We start from the raw sequence: 16733 nt of genomic DNA on the forward strand, positions 1-16733 counted from the left end.
TTGCTTAGGTTTTCCTTCTCCGAAACAAACAACAGATTTTTTTCTTGTCCTCATAAAAGAAACTTCAATTGTAACTACTAAATGAAGGGGAGTATAAACATGGTCAACAACGGATAACCCAAATAGTTTTACCTGGGAGTACACCTATTTTTTGTAATCATCTGGATATGAAACCAGATGCTAAAATTAATTTATAGTCTCTGAATCTCTAGAAGATAGATGGAGGGAAGAGAGAGGAGTATAAAATTACTTGAAAAATTTGGACCAAGGTTAACTACTTATTAAGGATAACAATGTGGATTATAATTTTTTCCAAACCTTTTATTTTCACGTGCTGATGTCACCGTTTATATCCAGACACAATAACCAAGTACAAAACAGAACGCAAGAGTCTTAATTTATAGTTTGTAGTTCAAAAAGAATCTCTTTATTAAACCTGTTACAGTAGGATCCATTTTTTAAAATATAAGTACAAAAAAATTCTGGTAGGATTGTCACCAAAAATTCTGGTAGGATTGTCACCAAAAATGTAATCAATGAGCAATGGTATAAGAAGTTATTTCCCTTTACGTTTGCTTCTCCGAATTCTCTAATTTTTTCTATAAAGGATGTGTATTTTTTTTCAAACCTTAAGCAAATTCTTTTTGCACTCCCCTTTTCCACCAATTTTATCAGTTTATGCCCTATCAACTAAGATTCTTGTACAATTGCTGTCATTAATCTAGTTTCCTGGGTTTTATTTCAAACTATCCTTAACTTTCCCTACACTAATTTTTGTTAAAGGCATTTCCTATTAACCAAAGTTAAAATGTGGCCTTTGAAAAACTTGATTTCAGATGAAAATTATGCATAAAAAGCCAACTATCTTATAATTAGATCCTTGTTAGAAAGTGAATACTCTATGCAATGCAAGACAAACCACAGTTCTTACCTTTCTATTTCCTGTCCAGACAAGAACTGTCCCATTTCTTTTTAAAAAAGTACACAAATACATTTTTCATTTGGCATTCCATGTTCAGTAAAAATCAGTTCAGATTTTAATTACTGTGGAATCTTCACAATTCTAGCAATGGCAAAGCTGAATTTTATCCCGCTGTTATCTAACAAAAAGCAAATAACATTATAAGATTCCAAATGTTTCACCTGGTAAAAATGAGAATATATTTCAATAAAGAACATACCACCTAAAAAAACAGTATTGCTATCTAGTCATATGATTTTCTCATTAGATTTCTGCAGGCCCTACAGGTTTAGAATAAACGTAGCATTCACATAATACTATAGTCCATGAAAAGAGTATATTCTTTTATTGTTTTTGTTCATACATGTTAAGTTTCAACTTTCAATAATAAAATTCAATAAATTTGATTCCTTAATAATAAAAACTGGCTTTACACATTATTTACATGTTGCCAAAGTCTACAGCCATACAAAACATCACAAGGATTTGACTCTATGCATGGTACCATCACACTGAAGGAGGGAGCTAATCAAGTAACATACATTCAAAGATTAAATTGTAGATTTGCACAGTGTATTTGGCACTGTCATTAACCTTGTAACACCTTCCTCTCTTAAGACAGGCATTATTAGGCCTTACTCACAATATACCATAATTTGCTCTTCACATCAAAACCAGCTTTCAGACTTTGTAACAGTAATCAGTTTTAAAAAACAAAATACAACCAGAAGTGGGAATGGAATTCAAGCCCTCCAACTTCTTGCTACACTCCAAGCTGCCATCCACAAAGCAGGTTTAATGTGATAACTTTTCCATTGTGGGGAGTGTCAAGAAGAAACAATTTAAAGACAATATCCCTCAATACACATAAACAAGGCTTTTCTTTAAAATTATCAGTTCTTCTTGGGAGTACAAAGGGAGCCCTGATAATGCATAACTAGTGATGACTGGGGCAGGAATTATAGAATGACCAATGCCTTTCAAGTTGTGGAGATTGTACTAGCAGGGGAACTCACGAGGAGAAGGATCTGGAATGCCAACATGTGAATTAAGAATCCTTAGCAACTTGTTTAAAGGGTCTCTCCCCGGGATTATAACAGACTCAGCTCACAGATTATAGATTTACTCTGATACGTAACATTAACAGCTATGAAATGGAAAAAGAAAATAAAAGGAGAAGAAATCAACTATAAAACCTTTGGCTATACCCCCAGTGGATAATTTATTTGACTAACTTCATTTTGACAAATGTTAAATCACTTCAATCAAGCCCATTAAATTTATTTCATTAAAGCCATACATATTCCAGAATGTTTTAAAAAGACATATGTTTACAAAGCATAAACTCAGTCTTAAACTAAGGCAAAAATGCCTCAAGAGAACATGGATCACAGTACAGGGGGATAGATATAAAAAATTCTCTGGTAAAGTTTAGAGATATACTGTAGCCTCACACAAAACTTTTAGCAATAAATTAAGACAAAAAAACAAGTCTTATGATGTACAAAGGTCTATGAAGTGCAAAGTAATATCACTGAACCAAAATTTAGTTTAATCATTTTATTTCAAGTGTATTTTTAAAATCATAAATGGGGTTTTATAATCCAAAATCGAAACATTTATTCTTCATAGCTTCAGAATTTGACAAGCAATTCCAGACCCTGCTTTTCAAATCCAGTCTTCTTTGCTATTTTTCAGACTTCTGAAACCTAGTATTTAAACTACTCCATTCTAATTTTAGATAACAATTATACACTTGTTGATAAGATTTTTCTGAAAACAGTCCATCAAATATAAAGTACGGTTTCTGTCCAAGGATCAGAAGTGAGGGAAGAAATATTAAACACCTATCAAAAAATCATTTACTCATTTAAAAAAATAACAGAACCAGTACTGTTCTCTGTCATGAAAGAGAACAGGTAAAATTAATTTAAATTACTTTTGTAGACTTTGGTAATATTGTATTACCTACATGGGTCTCAATCTTACTTAAAGATCTTTCGTGCAAAGTCACCCACAGGATTTACTGAGTAAAAATCCTGGGTTCTGACATGGCCCTAAATGTGCTATTCCAAAGAGGAACAGGTTGCTTTTGAGGAAGAGCTGCCTTGGTCACTTCCCAGAAATGTGTATTTTAAATAAACACAGATAACTGAAATATTTTTCAAACTAACTTTGGGTACTATCTAGCACAGTGCCCACCAAACAAAAAAGAAAATCAAAACTTTCTTTCTTTTAGGAAACTTTCTACCTTTAAGATTACCACCTTTTCACCTTTTTTTGACTGCCTAATACAATATTTAAATTTTTTAAATTCTGTATTTAAATGTTGTAAAGTTCTTTTTCAAATGATCTTCACAACCCAGAACACAAGACACCAGGGCAACACTCTCAAGTCACATTGTTTGACAATAACGATGAGACGAAAATGGACGGACATCTGAAAACAGGTATTCATTCTCCTTGCTCCAAAGTTGAGCAACTTTTTAACACGTGAGCAAGAGAACTCCACTCCTCTGGAGATCTCTCAAACTCAGAATGCTTCCATTTAATGAGTCAATATGTTATTCTTAAAAATGAAAGTTTGGTCACCAGGAAAGACTGAACGAAAATAATTCCCCTCCTCCCAAAACGACAACCAGAGAGTTCTAATCAACCCCTACCCTCCCCACAAAACAGGGAAGTAGTAGGGGCTGAAGCCTTTAAATCTGAAATTCCAGCTCCTAAAACATTGTTGCTATTTGCTCAAAGGTGCAGGTGTACATAGTTCCTTCTCCAATACCGCCCCATTTATCAGTTTATTTCCATACACACACGCGCGCACACACACACACATACTCACACATACTCTTACTCTCAAGTAAGACACTTTTTTGTGTTTGTTGATAAATTATGAGGATTATGAACTAGGTGTGTAGAGGGTTTCATAGGTGCTTTGTAAACATCAGAGTCACTTGGGTCCTTTTCTCCAAAAGCCTGAAATCGGATTATACAACCAGGGATCACTACTTTCCCAGACGCTGTTCACAGGCTGCATATTGACGAAGGGCAGAGAAAAAGTCCTCATAACTGATGTTCAGGTGGGAAGGCAAAGAGCTGAAAAGAAAGCACAGAGGAAAAAAACCAATTAGATGATATACTGTAATTTGGAGGGGGAGGAACCAGAAGAGTAATGACCAAAAAAGAGGATAAGGACAGAAGAAAGTAAACTGTAAACACAGAGTATGCCAAACCATTTCTACCAAACGATTGTAAAACTTACCGCGAAACAGTTCACGTAAAAATAATATCTCCTTCTTTCCACAAGAAGAAAAAATCAACTTGTAGTGAGAGAGAGATTCAGAATCTATTAAAGTATAAATCTAGATTAATGCAAAACTGGAGATCTATTTATAAAGGATCTCACTCAAATTCACTTCAAGAACTCGTCTCTGTCCGAGTAAAGCCAACACTGAACGGTTTATGAAAGCCAGGCTTACCGTTGGCAGAGCAGCACAGCACTCCCAAGTAATGAATGATATACTGAAGCCGTGTGATAAGCACCAACAAATGAACAGTATTTATCTCCACATTTCCAGTTGCTCAAGGGGGTGATTACAGTGTGAAGACCAGCACTTTAAAGGCAGAGTGAACATATGGCCAGAGGGTTCCCCTTTAAGTATTTTAAGCACTTAAAATAATTTTCAGTAATTAACATGAAAAAAAATCTCTAATTTATACAGCTTTATTGTCAGGCTTTGGAAACTCCAAAGGGAGCCAAATACGGGTCAGAGCACAAGAGTCACATTCAGCATTCTACAGTCACATACGTGCACCCACAAACAAGGACTGAACAAACCTACCACTCAGGCAGAATGAACTCCTGCCTGATCCCGTGGTTCTCCTTAGCGAGGCTTTCTTTATCCTTCCTTTTTCTCCCCCTGCTTTCTTGAGATATAATTGGCATATAATCTTTATCCTTCCTTTGACTGGCAAGAATTCTGAAACAAGTCACCTACTTTCCTTCATCTCCTTATCTCTTAATAATCTCTGCTATCAACCTTCTATCTTATTCACTCTACTGAAATGATATCCTCAAAGGACAAATCTAATGTCATTCCTCTTGCTAAAGCTTGCTTCAAACGTCCTCCTCAAACTACCCACTTTCCTAAGTCTTCCTCATTTTACCTCCTTCATCAACAGCCTCATCTCCTATCATTCAATTAGCACTTAGCGCCACTACCCCTCAGTGCTTCAGAAGTGGTCTTGCTATTTCCCGCTCTGTTCTGTCAGGGCTCCACCCTTCTACTTACTTCTCCACATTATGAATAACACATTTTCCTGTCATCACGGTGCTTACAGTCTGGTGGGCAGCAGACAGATATACAGCAAAGCTCAATATAACGTTACAGAGCTACGACAGACATATGTATCAGATCCCTGGGAAAGCCTGTTAGGTGCTAGGTATCCATTAACAGATTTAAATCCTCAACTCCATTTTAAAATGCCCATTTACAAATATAAAGAAGTATAAATAGCTTTCCAAAGTCATGTTATTGAGCTGCATAGCCAAGATTCAAACCAACATCTATCTGTTCTAAAACACACTCTTCCCTCCAAACCACTCCCAAGCTCACAAAGCATCATTGCTACCTTTCTCCGAGCCCACCTGAAAGGCACCTGAAATGACATGGAAAACCCCTGGAGAGGGGCCGCCCTGGTGGCGCAGCGGTTAAGTGCGCGCTGCGCTTTGGCGGCCCAGGGTTCGCAAGTTCAAATCCCGGGCGCGCACTGATGCACTGCTTGTGAAGCCATGCTGTGGCGGCGTCCCATATAAAGTAGAGGAAGATGGGCACGGATGTAGCCCAGGGCCAGTCTTCCTCAGCAAAAAGAGGAGGACTGGCATCGGATGTTAGTTGAGGGCTAATCTTCCTTACAAAAAAAAAAAAAAAGAAAGAAAGAAAAGAAAAGAAAACCCTTGGAGAAAAGGAGGCAAGAGAAACAAATGCTACCATAAGGAAACCCAGAATCTGGAGATTTGGGTTCTAATTCCACTATGTTACAAGCTTAATTAATGTCTCATTTTCCCCACCTATAAAATGAGGCAGCACCAGATGATCTACAGCCCTTTCTGACCCTAATATGCTACACGTTCTTTTCCACCTTTTTATTTGATACCCTTTTCGCCTCCTGCCCTCGAGCTTGAGGGCTTTCTTAAAGAACCCTTGGTACTGTGCTCTTCTATGTACACTTCAGAGAAGTCCTCTATTTTCACAGATTCAACTAATTCTACTTCCTAGGTACTGACGATCCCCAAATGTACTAGACTTCTCCTCGAAGCACCAATTCAACATCTTCATCTGCCCTCCTAAGTGTTTCCATCTAAACAGACTATGGCCTCAAAATCATCTTATCCCGGAATTCAACATCTTTCCCTCAAAATCAATGCTCCTTTGACTTCCCGTTTCTCTCAATAACACCATAATTCACGCCCTTAGGTTTAAAAACTTAGGAGTCATTTCATTTCTTCTCTAACTTTTACCACAATTAGTAAAGTGCTAGGCCTGCAAATATACTTGATAATTACTTCTCATGAGAGAGAGAATTTGAAGTATTTTCCTCCCAAGACTCATTTTTAAATATATTTTAAGGCTCCTAGGTCTCTCCTGTATTTTAAATCAGGGGTCAGCAAATACAGCCCGGAGCCTGCCACCTGTTTTTGAGATAGAATTTAACAGAACACGGTCACACACGTTGTTTACATATTGCCTGTGGTTGTTCAGCTATACTAGCAAATGTGGAGTAGTTGCAAAAGACTATCCGGCCCTTTATACAAAAAGTTTGCCAAACTCTTTTCTAAATAAGCAATTTCATTCTCATCACTGTATTCTCCCCTAAATTACAGCTATGGCCTCTTCACTTGTTTTTTTACCTCATCTCTTCCCAAATCCAATTTACTCTAGTACACAGGTGCCAAACGAATCTCCCAAAAGCACCACTCCCGCATTATCCACAGGCTCAACTGTTTCCTACTGCCTGTCGAAACAACTATACACATTCTTTACACTGGGTTTAAAGGCTTCCCAATGTCAACACCCCAAACTATTTGATTTCACCTTATACTACTATCTAACACTAACTCTCTGCTCTGGTGTGGCCACTTCCCTCAATACTTCTTTAAAATGTGATGCCATTATCCGCCCCCACACACAGTTTTTCTTTTTTCCCCTGACTGTCCCCTACATTTCTCACCTTTCCTCTAATTACAAAAATTATACCCATTTTACATATCCCGGATCAAGTCACATTGTTTCCGCAGAATCAACAGCTCTAGCCACAGAGATCTCTCACTCCATAGTGTCAATACCAAACATTTGCACAACCACACACTCTCTTATGTCTGAGTCATTTATATGTCTTTATTTTACCACTGACACTGTGAAATACCTGAGGGAAAGGATCCAGTATTATAATTCTTTGGGAATTCCCACCACAGTACAGTGCTGGGCTCAAGAAACACTTGCTGAATCAAATTAAAGTCAGTCCACTTTTCATTACTTACACAATCTCAGTCAATCTGATGTGCCAGGGAAGAAAGCCTAGTGTGCTGTTCACAGGACCAAACTTCAGTACTAAATCAGGATCAGGGAAACCATTCGAGCCTTGGAAAGAAAGAAATACACATGAACTTAACATGTACTGTTTACAAATAAAATGACCAAGGGCAAAATCTGTTCATCAAATTGGCTTCTTACGCTTTGAGGATCTGTTCTCTTCAGATGCTTTATTTGCATGTTTCTATACCCCTAACCCACTGCCCAAAATATACTTTAATATCTATGTTATTTCCAAATGTGGAAGTTTTCCCTAAAGTCCATTTAACTGGACTGATTACCTGATAAGGAGGGGTACCCCACTCCCACCCTAAACCCTCCAACCCCCATATCCCACCTATCTTTCAAGACTCAACTTAAGTGTTCTCTTGGTATCCTGGGAACTGCACTGCTTTAAAGGCACGAAAGCCTATTCTGGCCACAGGATCAAATAACTTCAGAGATGAAAGCAAACTTAAAAACTATCTACTCTCCTTCCTTCCCCCAAGCCCCTCATTTTATAGCTAAGGACCCAGAAAGATCAACCCCTGGCTATACCGTATAAAAGTCCTCAGTGTTCCCCAGAGCCCGAGCCCCTAGAAGGGGAAAAGGAGACCCTACACCTGCCTCAATAAAGCCATGGCCTTCTTTTGCTTTACAAACTGGTTCCCATGAGCGACCTGGCTTGAGAAAAAAAGGGGATAAGGATATTTCAACTGCATAAAAATAAAGTAAAATAAACTTTTACTTAAAACTCTTAAAATAAAGAGTCACTAGTATAACAGAAAAGATGCTATAATCCAAGAGACCCAGGTTCTGACATTTTCTAATAACCTCAGTTCTGCCTCTAACTTTCTTGTCACCCAACCTCTCCAGGGCTTAGTTCCATCATTTGTTAAATAAGGAGACTGGATTAGACGGGCCCATCCAGTAGTAATTAGAGAATTATTCCCATAACAAAGTCTCTTTAAAAGCCCACGTTGGCAGAGTGAATGGACTAAGCAGCAGAATACATGTTCCTCTGCCTGCTGAGAGAGTCAGTTCTCTTTAGTGAAAAAAACGACAAGAAGGGACTTCTGGCTAATTGTGATTTGGAGGATCCTCTCCAAAAAAACATGTATCAAACTGGACAAAACCAATCAAGGGGACTGGATATTAACCAGAAGGAGACAACTGTTCTTTAAAAAAAACTATAAACAAAACACCAGCCAGAGCTTCAGGTAAAAACAGTAAGAGTCTTTGGCCTTCCTGCCTGGGAATGCTCCCAACCCCATGCCTCTACCCCAATCAATCACAGAGAATTGTAGTTTGACCAGCACAAGGCTGACAGCAAAAACGAGCAGACTTGCTTGCTGCCAAAAGATATGGACTCAATGTGGAATTGGAGGTTGTGGGCACGAGGGAGGGGGTGATGGTGAAAACCTAAGGTTTTACCAACTAGAAGTGGCAAATTCAAAAGGAACAAAAGAGGAAAACCCACAGCTTTGCTTGGAGGTTGTAGCCCCAGTTAGGACAAGCAGCATAATGGCCAGAAACTTCATAGGGAGCTCCTGGAAATAAGGGCTCAGATAAGCTCTCAACACATCCATGGCTGAGGAAACTACACAAGCAAACGAGGAAGGAGGACGGGTGGGAGACAGAGCAGCAAGAAAGCCCAATGAAAAGTAATAGCCAAGGAGACTTGAGAACTAGCTTGAATGCACTCTCCAACATCACAGAGAAATCCTGGAAGGCCTACAAATTAAAGGTATTTGAGCAAAACCAGTGTGCAAATCATTGGCTGACACAATAAACTATGCAGACACAGAAAGTCAGAATAAAAAATAAATAGAAAAACTGAGCAGAGACAGGAGTAGTCATCTTTATTTATAGGCAATGTGTTCTTGTATTTAGAAAATGCTAAGACTTTACAAAAAGAACTAATCATGTGCCACATAATGATGTTTCGGTCAACAACGGACCACATCTACAATGGTGGTCCCATAAGTTTAGTACCATACACCCTAGGTGTGCAGTAGGCTATACCATCTAGGTTTGTGTAAGTACACTCTACGATGTTTGCAGAATGACAAAATCGCCTAATAACACATTTCTTAGAATATATCTCCATCGTTAAATGACACAGGACTGTACTAGAACTAGTAAGTGAATTTTAGCAAGGTCACAGGATACAAAATCAGTATTAAAAAACCATATATCATCAACAAACAATCCAAAAATAAAATTCAGAAAAAAATTCCATTAACAATAGCATCAAAAAGAACAAAATACTTAGAAATAAATTTAACAAAAGAAGTATAAACCTTATATCCTGAAATTATAAAACATTGTTAAGAGAAAAATTAGGACCCAAATAAATGGAGGGAAATACTATGTTCATGGATGAGAAGACTAAATATTAAGATGGCAATTCTCCCCAAACTGAGCTACAGATTCAACTCAATCCCTATGAAAACAGATATCAAAACCCAAAACAGGGGTTGTTTTTGGAAACTGACAAGCTAATCCTAAAATGCGTATGAAAATGCAAAGGACCTTGATTAGCCAAAGCAAAAAGCTTTTCTTCAAAAAGAAAACCAAAGTTGAAAGACTTACATTACCTGATTTCAAAGCTTATTTCAGTAGGCTACAGTAATCAAGACAGTGTAGCATTACAAGGACAGACATATAGACCAATGGACTAGAACAGAAAGCCCAGAAATAAATTCACAGATTTATGACAAACTGATTTTCAACAAAGGAGCCACAGTAATTCAAAGGGGAAGAAGTCTTTTCAACAAATAGTGGTGAAGGAAAAACTGGTATCTTTTACCTCACACTATCACAAAAATTAAATCAAAATGATTACAGACTTAAATGTACCAGCTAACGCTATAAAAATTCTAGAAGAAAACACAAGAGAAAATAATTGTGATTGAGGATTAGGGGAAGATTTCTTAGATATCACATCAAATGCATGATGCATAAAAGAAAAAACTGATAGATTAGATTTCATAAAAAGTAAACACTTTAAAAGAAACCATTAAGGAAAAGAAAAGGTAAGCCATGAACTGAGAGAAAGTATTTACAAACCACATACCTTATCACCGGTAAAAGACTTGTACCCAGAATATATAAAGACCTCTTAAAACTCAAAAATAAGACAAACAACCCATTAAAAATAGGCAAAATCTCTGAGCAAACACCTCACCAAAGAAGATACGAATGACAAATTAGCACATGAAAAATGCTCAATATCATTAGTCATTAGGAAAATGTACACTGAAACCACGAGATACTATTACACATCCACTAGAATGGCTAAAATTAGGAAAAAAACCTGATAATACTATGTCATGGCAAAGATGTGGACAATCTAGAACCCTCTACTTTGCTGGTGGAATGTAAAATGGTACAGACTCTTTGGAAAACAGTTCAGCAGTTTCTTGAAAGTTAAACATTCACTCACCACATGATCTAGTAATTCCACTACAAGTTATCTACTCAAGAGAAAAGAAAACATGTCCACATAAAGTCTTGTATGCAAATGGTCATAGCAGCATTACTCAAACAAACCAAATGTACATCAACTGATGGATAAACAAAATGTGGTATATCCATAAAATAGAATACTATTCACCAACAAAAAGTAATGAACTACTGGGCCAGCCCGGTGGCATAGTGGTTAAGTTAGCACACTCCACTTAGGTGGCCCCGGGGTTCCTGGGTTCGGATCCCAGGCATGGACCTACACACTGCTTATCAAGCCATGCTGTGGGGCAGCATCCCATACACAAAATAGAGGAAGAGTGGTGCAGATGTTAGCTCAGGAATAATTTTCCTCAAGCAAAAAGAGGAAGCCAGGCAACAGATGTTAGCTCAGGGCCAATCTTCCTCACCAAAAAAAAAAAAAAAAAAAAAGGAATGAACTAATACATGCAACATGAATGAACATCAAAAATATTATACTAAACAAATAAAGCAAGACATAAAAAACTATACATTATGAGTCCATCTATATAAAGTTTCTAGAAAAAGCTAAAGTATAGTCAGAAAACAGATCACATTTGGGGTAGAATAGGGGATTAACTGCAGTCAAAAGGGAACTTGTGGGAGTAACAATACCAGAGGGTTTGCTTCTGTCAGATTAAGGAGTTAACTTAAAGACTATGCACATTTTCATTTATCATGGGTCTCCAACCCCCGAAGGCAACATCTGGGCTCAACACTAACTCAACACTACCTGAAGTACCACCCTTGGCCCCTGCATCATTTTTAGGACATCCTCATAAACTATTCTCTGATTGGGGCCCTACAGGATCCAGGAAACAGTCAACATCCCAGCAACCTCTGACCAGAGAGCACCTGTAATGGCCTACTTTAAGCCTATTTATTCAGCCTGAATACAGCTAGGCAATGAAAGAGTAGAGAATAGGAGAGTAGGGTGAGAAGTGAGTAGTCAATGAAAGGAAGGAGTTAATGAGACCAACAGGCCAGACAGGGACTGTGCTCTGTGATGGACATATGTCAAAGTGGAAGAAACAAAGAAAGGAGAGTTAAACAAATGACTGAGTTAGATAGAAAATGCATGATTAATAACTAAGGTAAATGGAGACTCTATAAATGAACAAAAAATATGTATCTGAAATTGTATAGCTACAGAAGCTGTAAATGGAATTTGTTAGAAGTATTGCCTTTCTTCAAAAGGATGAAGGATAATGCTAGTAAGCACAAGGATCATTAAAGTTAACGCAAGTCAATCCTCTGAGAACAGGAACAAGACAAGGGTGCCCACTCTCGCCAATCCTATTCAACATAGTACTGGAGGTTTGGACAGAGCAATTAGGAAAGAAAAAGCAATAAAAGGCATCCAGATTGGAAAGGAAGAAGTGAAACTCTCGCTGTTTGCAGATAACATGATCCTATATATAGAAAACTCTAAAGAATCCACCAGAAAACTATTAGAAATAATCAACAACTACAGCAAAGTTGCAGGGTACAAAATCAACTTACAAAAATCAGTTGCATTTCTATACACTAATAAAGAACTAGCAGAAAGAGAACTCAAGAATACAATCTCATTTACAATTGCAACAAAAAGAATAAAATATCTAGAAATAAACTTAACCAAGGAGGTGAAAGACCTATGCACTGAAAACAATACGACATTATTGAAAGAAATAGAAGATGACAAAAAGAAATGGAAATACCTTTCAATCCATGAGCATGAAATACCTATATGAGAGGGTGCATTACCTCACCCACCCACCCCAGCCCGCCCCCGCCACTACTTTGCCCTATGCATCTCGTACATTTAGCTGTTCCTGAGTTGTATCCTCTATAATAAACCCGTAACATAAGTATAGTGCCTTCCTGAGTTCCGTCAACCATTGTAGCAAGTTATCAAACCTTAGGAGGGAGTCATGGGAACCTCTCTTTACAGCCGGTTGATTAGAAGTACAGGTGGCTACAGAATTGAACTGGCATCTGAAGCGGGGGCAGTCTTGTATGACTGAGCCCTTAAACTTGTAGAGTCTGACGCTAACTCTGGGTAGTTAGCATTAGAATTGAACTGAATTGCTGGACACTCAGTTGGTGTCTGGAGAATTAGAGAATTCATTGTTGGTGTAGGAAAACATCCCAGACGGAGGAAAGCTGACAAGTAGAATTCCTATTTTCAAGAATATTCATCCCTCCCCCCGAAAATCCTCTTAGGTCCTCTCCTTTACCAGTAAGTCCTCATGTAAGTGAGCTGACTACAAATTTCACCATCTCAAAACCATTTTCACATGTATGTCTTTAAACTTCAGAGACATAACAAGTATAACGACAACAACAAAAAAATCAGGTTTTATAGTGTGAAAGGAACCTAGATGTTCTCCTTCATACTGTATCCTTGTGGGACAAAACTAAAAACAAATACACGTGACTTACTAAGTAAACTGTCTAACATATCTACATCCAAATCTGTGGATTTCTTTTGCTGCTGGGCTACTAACTGGCAAAAGTCCTGAGCAGCTCTCACAATATCTGCTTTTCCATCTTCTGGGGACAGCACCTTCACTGCTGATTGGCAATTTAAAACTGGAGGAGAAAACAAACAAGACATTAAAAAAAAAATACTCTATTCCAGATATATTTCAAAGTCAGTTTCAAGAAACATTAAGTTCAGACCAAAACAAAGGTACAGTTCTTACAGTAAACAAGAATCGCTCAAGCCCTCCAATTTCAATATCAAAACATACTTAGCTGCTGTCCTCTGAAAGGACCCATGCATCACATCTGTCTATATATTTAAATACTGCCTTCTTTTCAAAGTGCTCAGAATGACCTTTTATCTGTGAATAAATCCTCTAAAGAACAGGAATTTTAATTATAGGGTAAACTATAATTTCCACCCATCTAAAACGCCACCTACAGTCATGGTACAGTTAGCAGTAACACAGGACAGAAGACAAAAATAACTGTAGGAAAAAAATACGTTTCAATGGAATATGCATTGTCTACCGCACACACGTCCACCTTATCAAATTCTGATTCTATAGAAGCTATTTTACAATTGATAGCATACTAGGTAAGTGATAGCAATGCCAAATTCTTGTCTGGTAGAGGTTCAATTATCTTCCCTCTCATCCCACAGAAAAACCAGTTTTGCCTCTATTTACATATTCATTTCAATATTCCTGATCTAGAAATGTGTCCGTTCTTTGGATTCTCTTTTGAATCAGTATAAAATCTGCCTGGCTCCTGGTTATTTCTGAGTTAAATAAAATCTTTAACATGTGTTGATTTTTTAATGTCTATGAGAGTCATGATTTTATCTTTTTCAGAAAACAATCTTTTAACAAGATGAAAGAAAAATCTAAATCTGATGATTAAAGATGTTGACAATAAAGACTAACAGGGCAAAATGAATGAATAAATACATGAATGACAGGATTTTCCTTGAAACACAAACATATCTGCATGTTAGCTATTCAACTTTACATTCACGCTTACCTTGATCATCTTTGTCATTACTATTTGCAAACTCTGCTGAGTATTTGGAACAATCTAAGCCCAGAAGTTCCTGCTGTTGTTTTAAAATTTCATCCATCAATCTGGAATTATTTCTTTTGAAAATACCTTAAAAAGAAAAAAAGCAAGTAAATCCCAACTAGGTTAATTTATCTTCTTCAATAATTAATGGAGGCCAGTTTTGAAAACAACACTGGATCTAGAACTGAACAAATTCCAAGTGAAGCAGTGATGACTAATTCTAAACTAGAATCTAAAAGGAAAACATGACCACAAAACTTTGTTAATACAAGAGTCTGGTCTCAGCCTAAAGACAAAAAAAGGATAGGGTAACTACTTAAGTGTCAATATGAATGTGACAGAAATTTAGACCTAGAAAGAAACCTGACAAAACTAACAAACCCAAAATTTAGTAAATTCAAACAAAGCACAGAAATATACCACATAAAACTGTTTTTGATCCTCCAACCATGCACAGAAAATTTAACTACTATCATGTCATTGAGAAAGATGAACTATGAGACATATATTTAGTGTAACACTAATACAGAGAGCTGTAACTAATAACAAGCGACAAGTTTTTGGCATTTTCAGAGAGGCCAGCCTTCTAGTGGCCATTGCCTATATGACCTTTATCAAGTGTTTCTCTTGGTCAGATCTGACTTTAAAACATTTCAAAGATTAACTGGGAGAGAGAACACAGTAAATATATACAAAATAGCATAGATTGTGCTGAATATGCTGTACACAAATGCTAATGCAGCAGGACACGCGTAACAACAGTTCAAAGATAAAAGCAGTCTCCTTTGGTAGGAAAAGGCTTGGTAAGATAAGCAAGACTTGAGCTGAGCTGATCTCAGAAAGTTAGAAGAAAATGGAGAGGATATTTGAATGGGGAAAAGGCCGAAGAAAAAGCACTGAATGCTCAAAAGACAGACAAACGCTGCTGGTACAAAGGACCTGAGAAAAGGCGCAAGGGGATAGGTCCAATTTTTATTTCATTTTGCTTACCCACTGGGTAACCAACGATTTCTGGGCAATGTGGAAATGTATATCTGTAGGAAAATTAACCTGGCAACAGCACAGAGAAGGCCAGGCAGCAGACTATTGCAGTAGTCCTACCTAACTTGATGAAGCAATGGAAAAGGATTCACTACAAAGGAAGAATTGAGAGAATAAAGAGCATGACTTAATTACAGGTGAACATAGAAAATTCCATGGCCTTAATTCTGGGTAACAGAAAATGATAACTTTTTTTTTTTTTTGGTGAGGAAGATTGGCTCTGAGCTAACACCATGCCCATCCTCCTCTATTTTGTAAGTGGGACGCTGCCACAGCATGGCTTTATGAGCGGTGCGTAGGTCCAGGCCCAGGATCTGAACCTACGAACCCCAGGCCCCTGAAGCGGAGCACGCAAACTTAACCACTACACCACCAGGCTGGCCACATAACATTTTTTTAAAGTAGAGAAATTCTACAAAGAGAACTGGTTTGAAGAAAAAGATAAGTTTAGTTTTCGATAGCTGATGATAGAACATTAAGGTGGGGGTTTAGAGACATAAGCGAAGGATGTTCAAAAGAGGTCAGATAAGCACTGTGTGGTAGGGATCTCAGCTGTTTTGCTCGCCAGGGGCTAGCACAGGGCCTAGCACAGAACAAACACTCAACACACAAATGTCTGCTGAGAGAAGGTGAAGACCACAGGTCAAGGACTGGCTGGGGATTGGGAAAGGCTTCTTTAGGGTAAGTGACATTTCAGCTGGCCCAGGAAGAATTAGGAGAATTTTACAGGGGTGGGGCTGGGAAGGTAACATAACAATGGATGAAGCACGGAGGTGTAGCCGGAGGTGTAGATGTACAATTGGGAGTCATCCTCCTTAAGGTGAGAACCATACACACAAGAAACGATAAATAAGATTTCTAAAGGTAAAAGAGTATACGTGGAGAAGAGCAGAGGGCTAAGGATATGGCTCCTTACGAAAGCCACAATCATAAGACTCTAAGCTTGGAAATAAAGAGGTGAACATTTTGTAACACCCATATCCAGAGCAAGATTAAACAAAAAAAGATATTCCCAAATACAAAGAAAAATTTTAAAACAAGGTGATTAATATCAGGAGCTATTTGAACAACAATGTTTAGAACAGTAATACTTGTGTAGCAAGCAATACAGATGTATAGGATATAATCATTATCCTCAAGTC

At 37.7% G+C, this 16733-nt stretch overlaps 1 protein-coding gene across 1 annotated transcript in view; it reads right to left on the reverse strand.

Annotated features, from left to right (window-relative positions):
• Window positions 1–1291: 1291 nt before the first annotated feature.
• Window positions 1292–16733, reverse strand: part of NUS1 (NUS1 dehydrodolichyl diphosphate synthase subunit) — a 28633-nt gene continuing 13191 nt past the window's right edge. The window contains exons 2-5 of the mRNA XM_058566389.1: window positions 14512–14637; window positions 13447–13596; window positions 7503–7602; window positions 1292–4057 (exon numbers count right to left, since the gene is read on the reverse strand). Coding sequence (XP_058422372.1) covers window positions 3967–4057; window positions 7503–7602; window positions 13447–13596; window positions 14512–14637 — 467 coding nt within the window. The 3' untranslated portion in view covers window positions 1292–3966. The remainder of the gene's footprint in view (window positions 4058–7502; window positions 7603–13446; window positions 13597–14511; window positions 14638–16733) is intronic.

This window comes from Diceros bicornis, chromosome 23 (genome assembly GCF_020826845.1).
Source record: "Diceros bicornis minor isolate mBicDic1 chromosome 23, mDicBic1.mat.cur, whole genome shotgun sequence".
NCBI classification, from domain to species: Eukaryota; Metazoa; Chordata; class Mammalia; order Perissodactyla; family Rhinocerotidae; genus Diceros; species Diceros bicornis.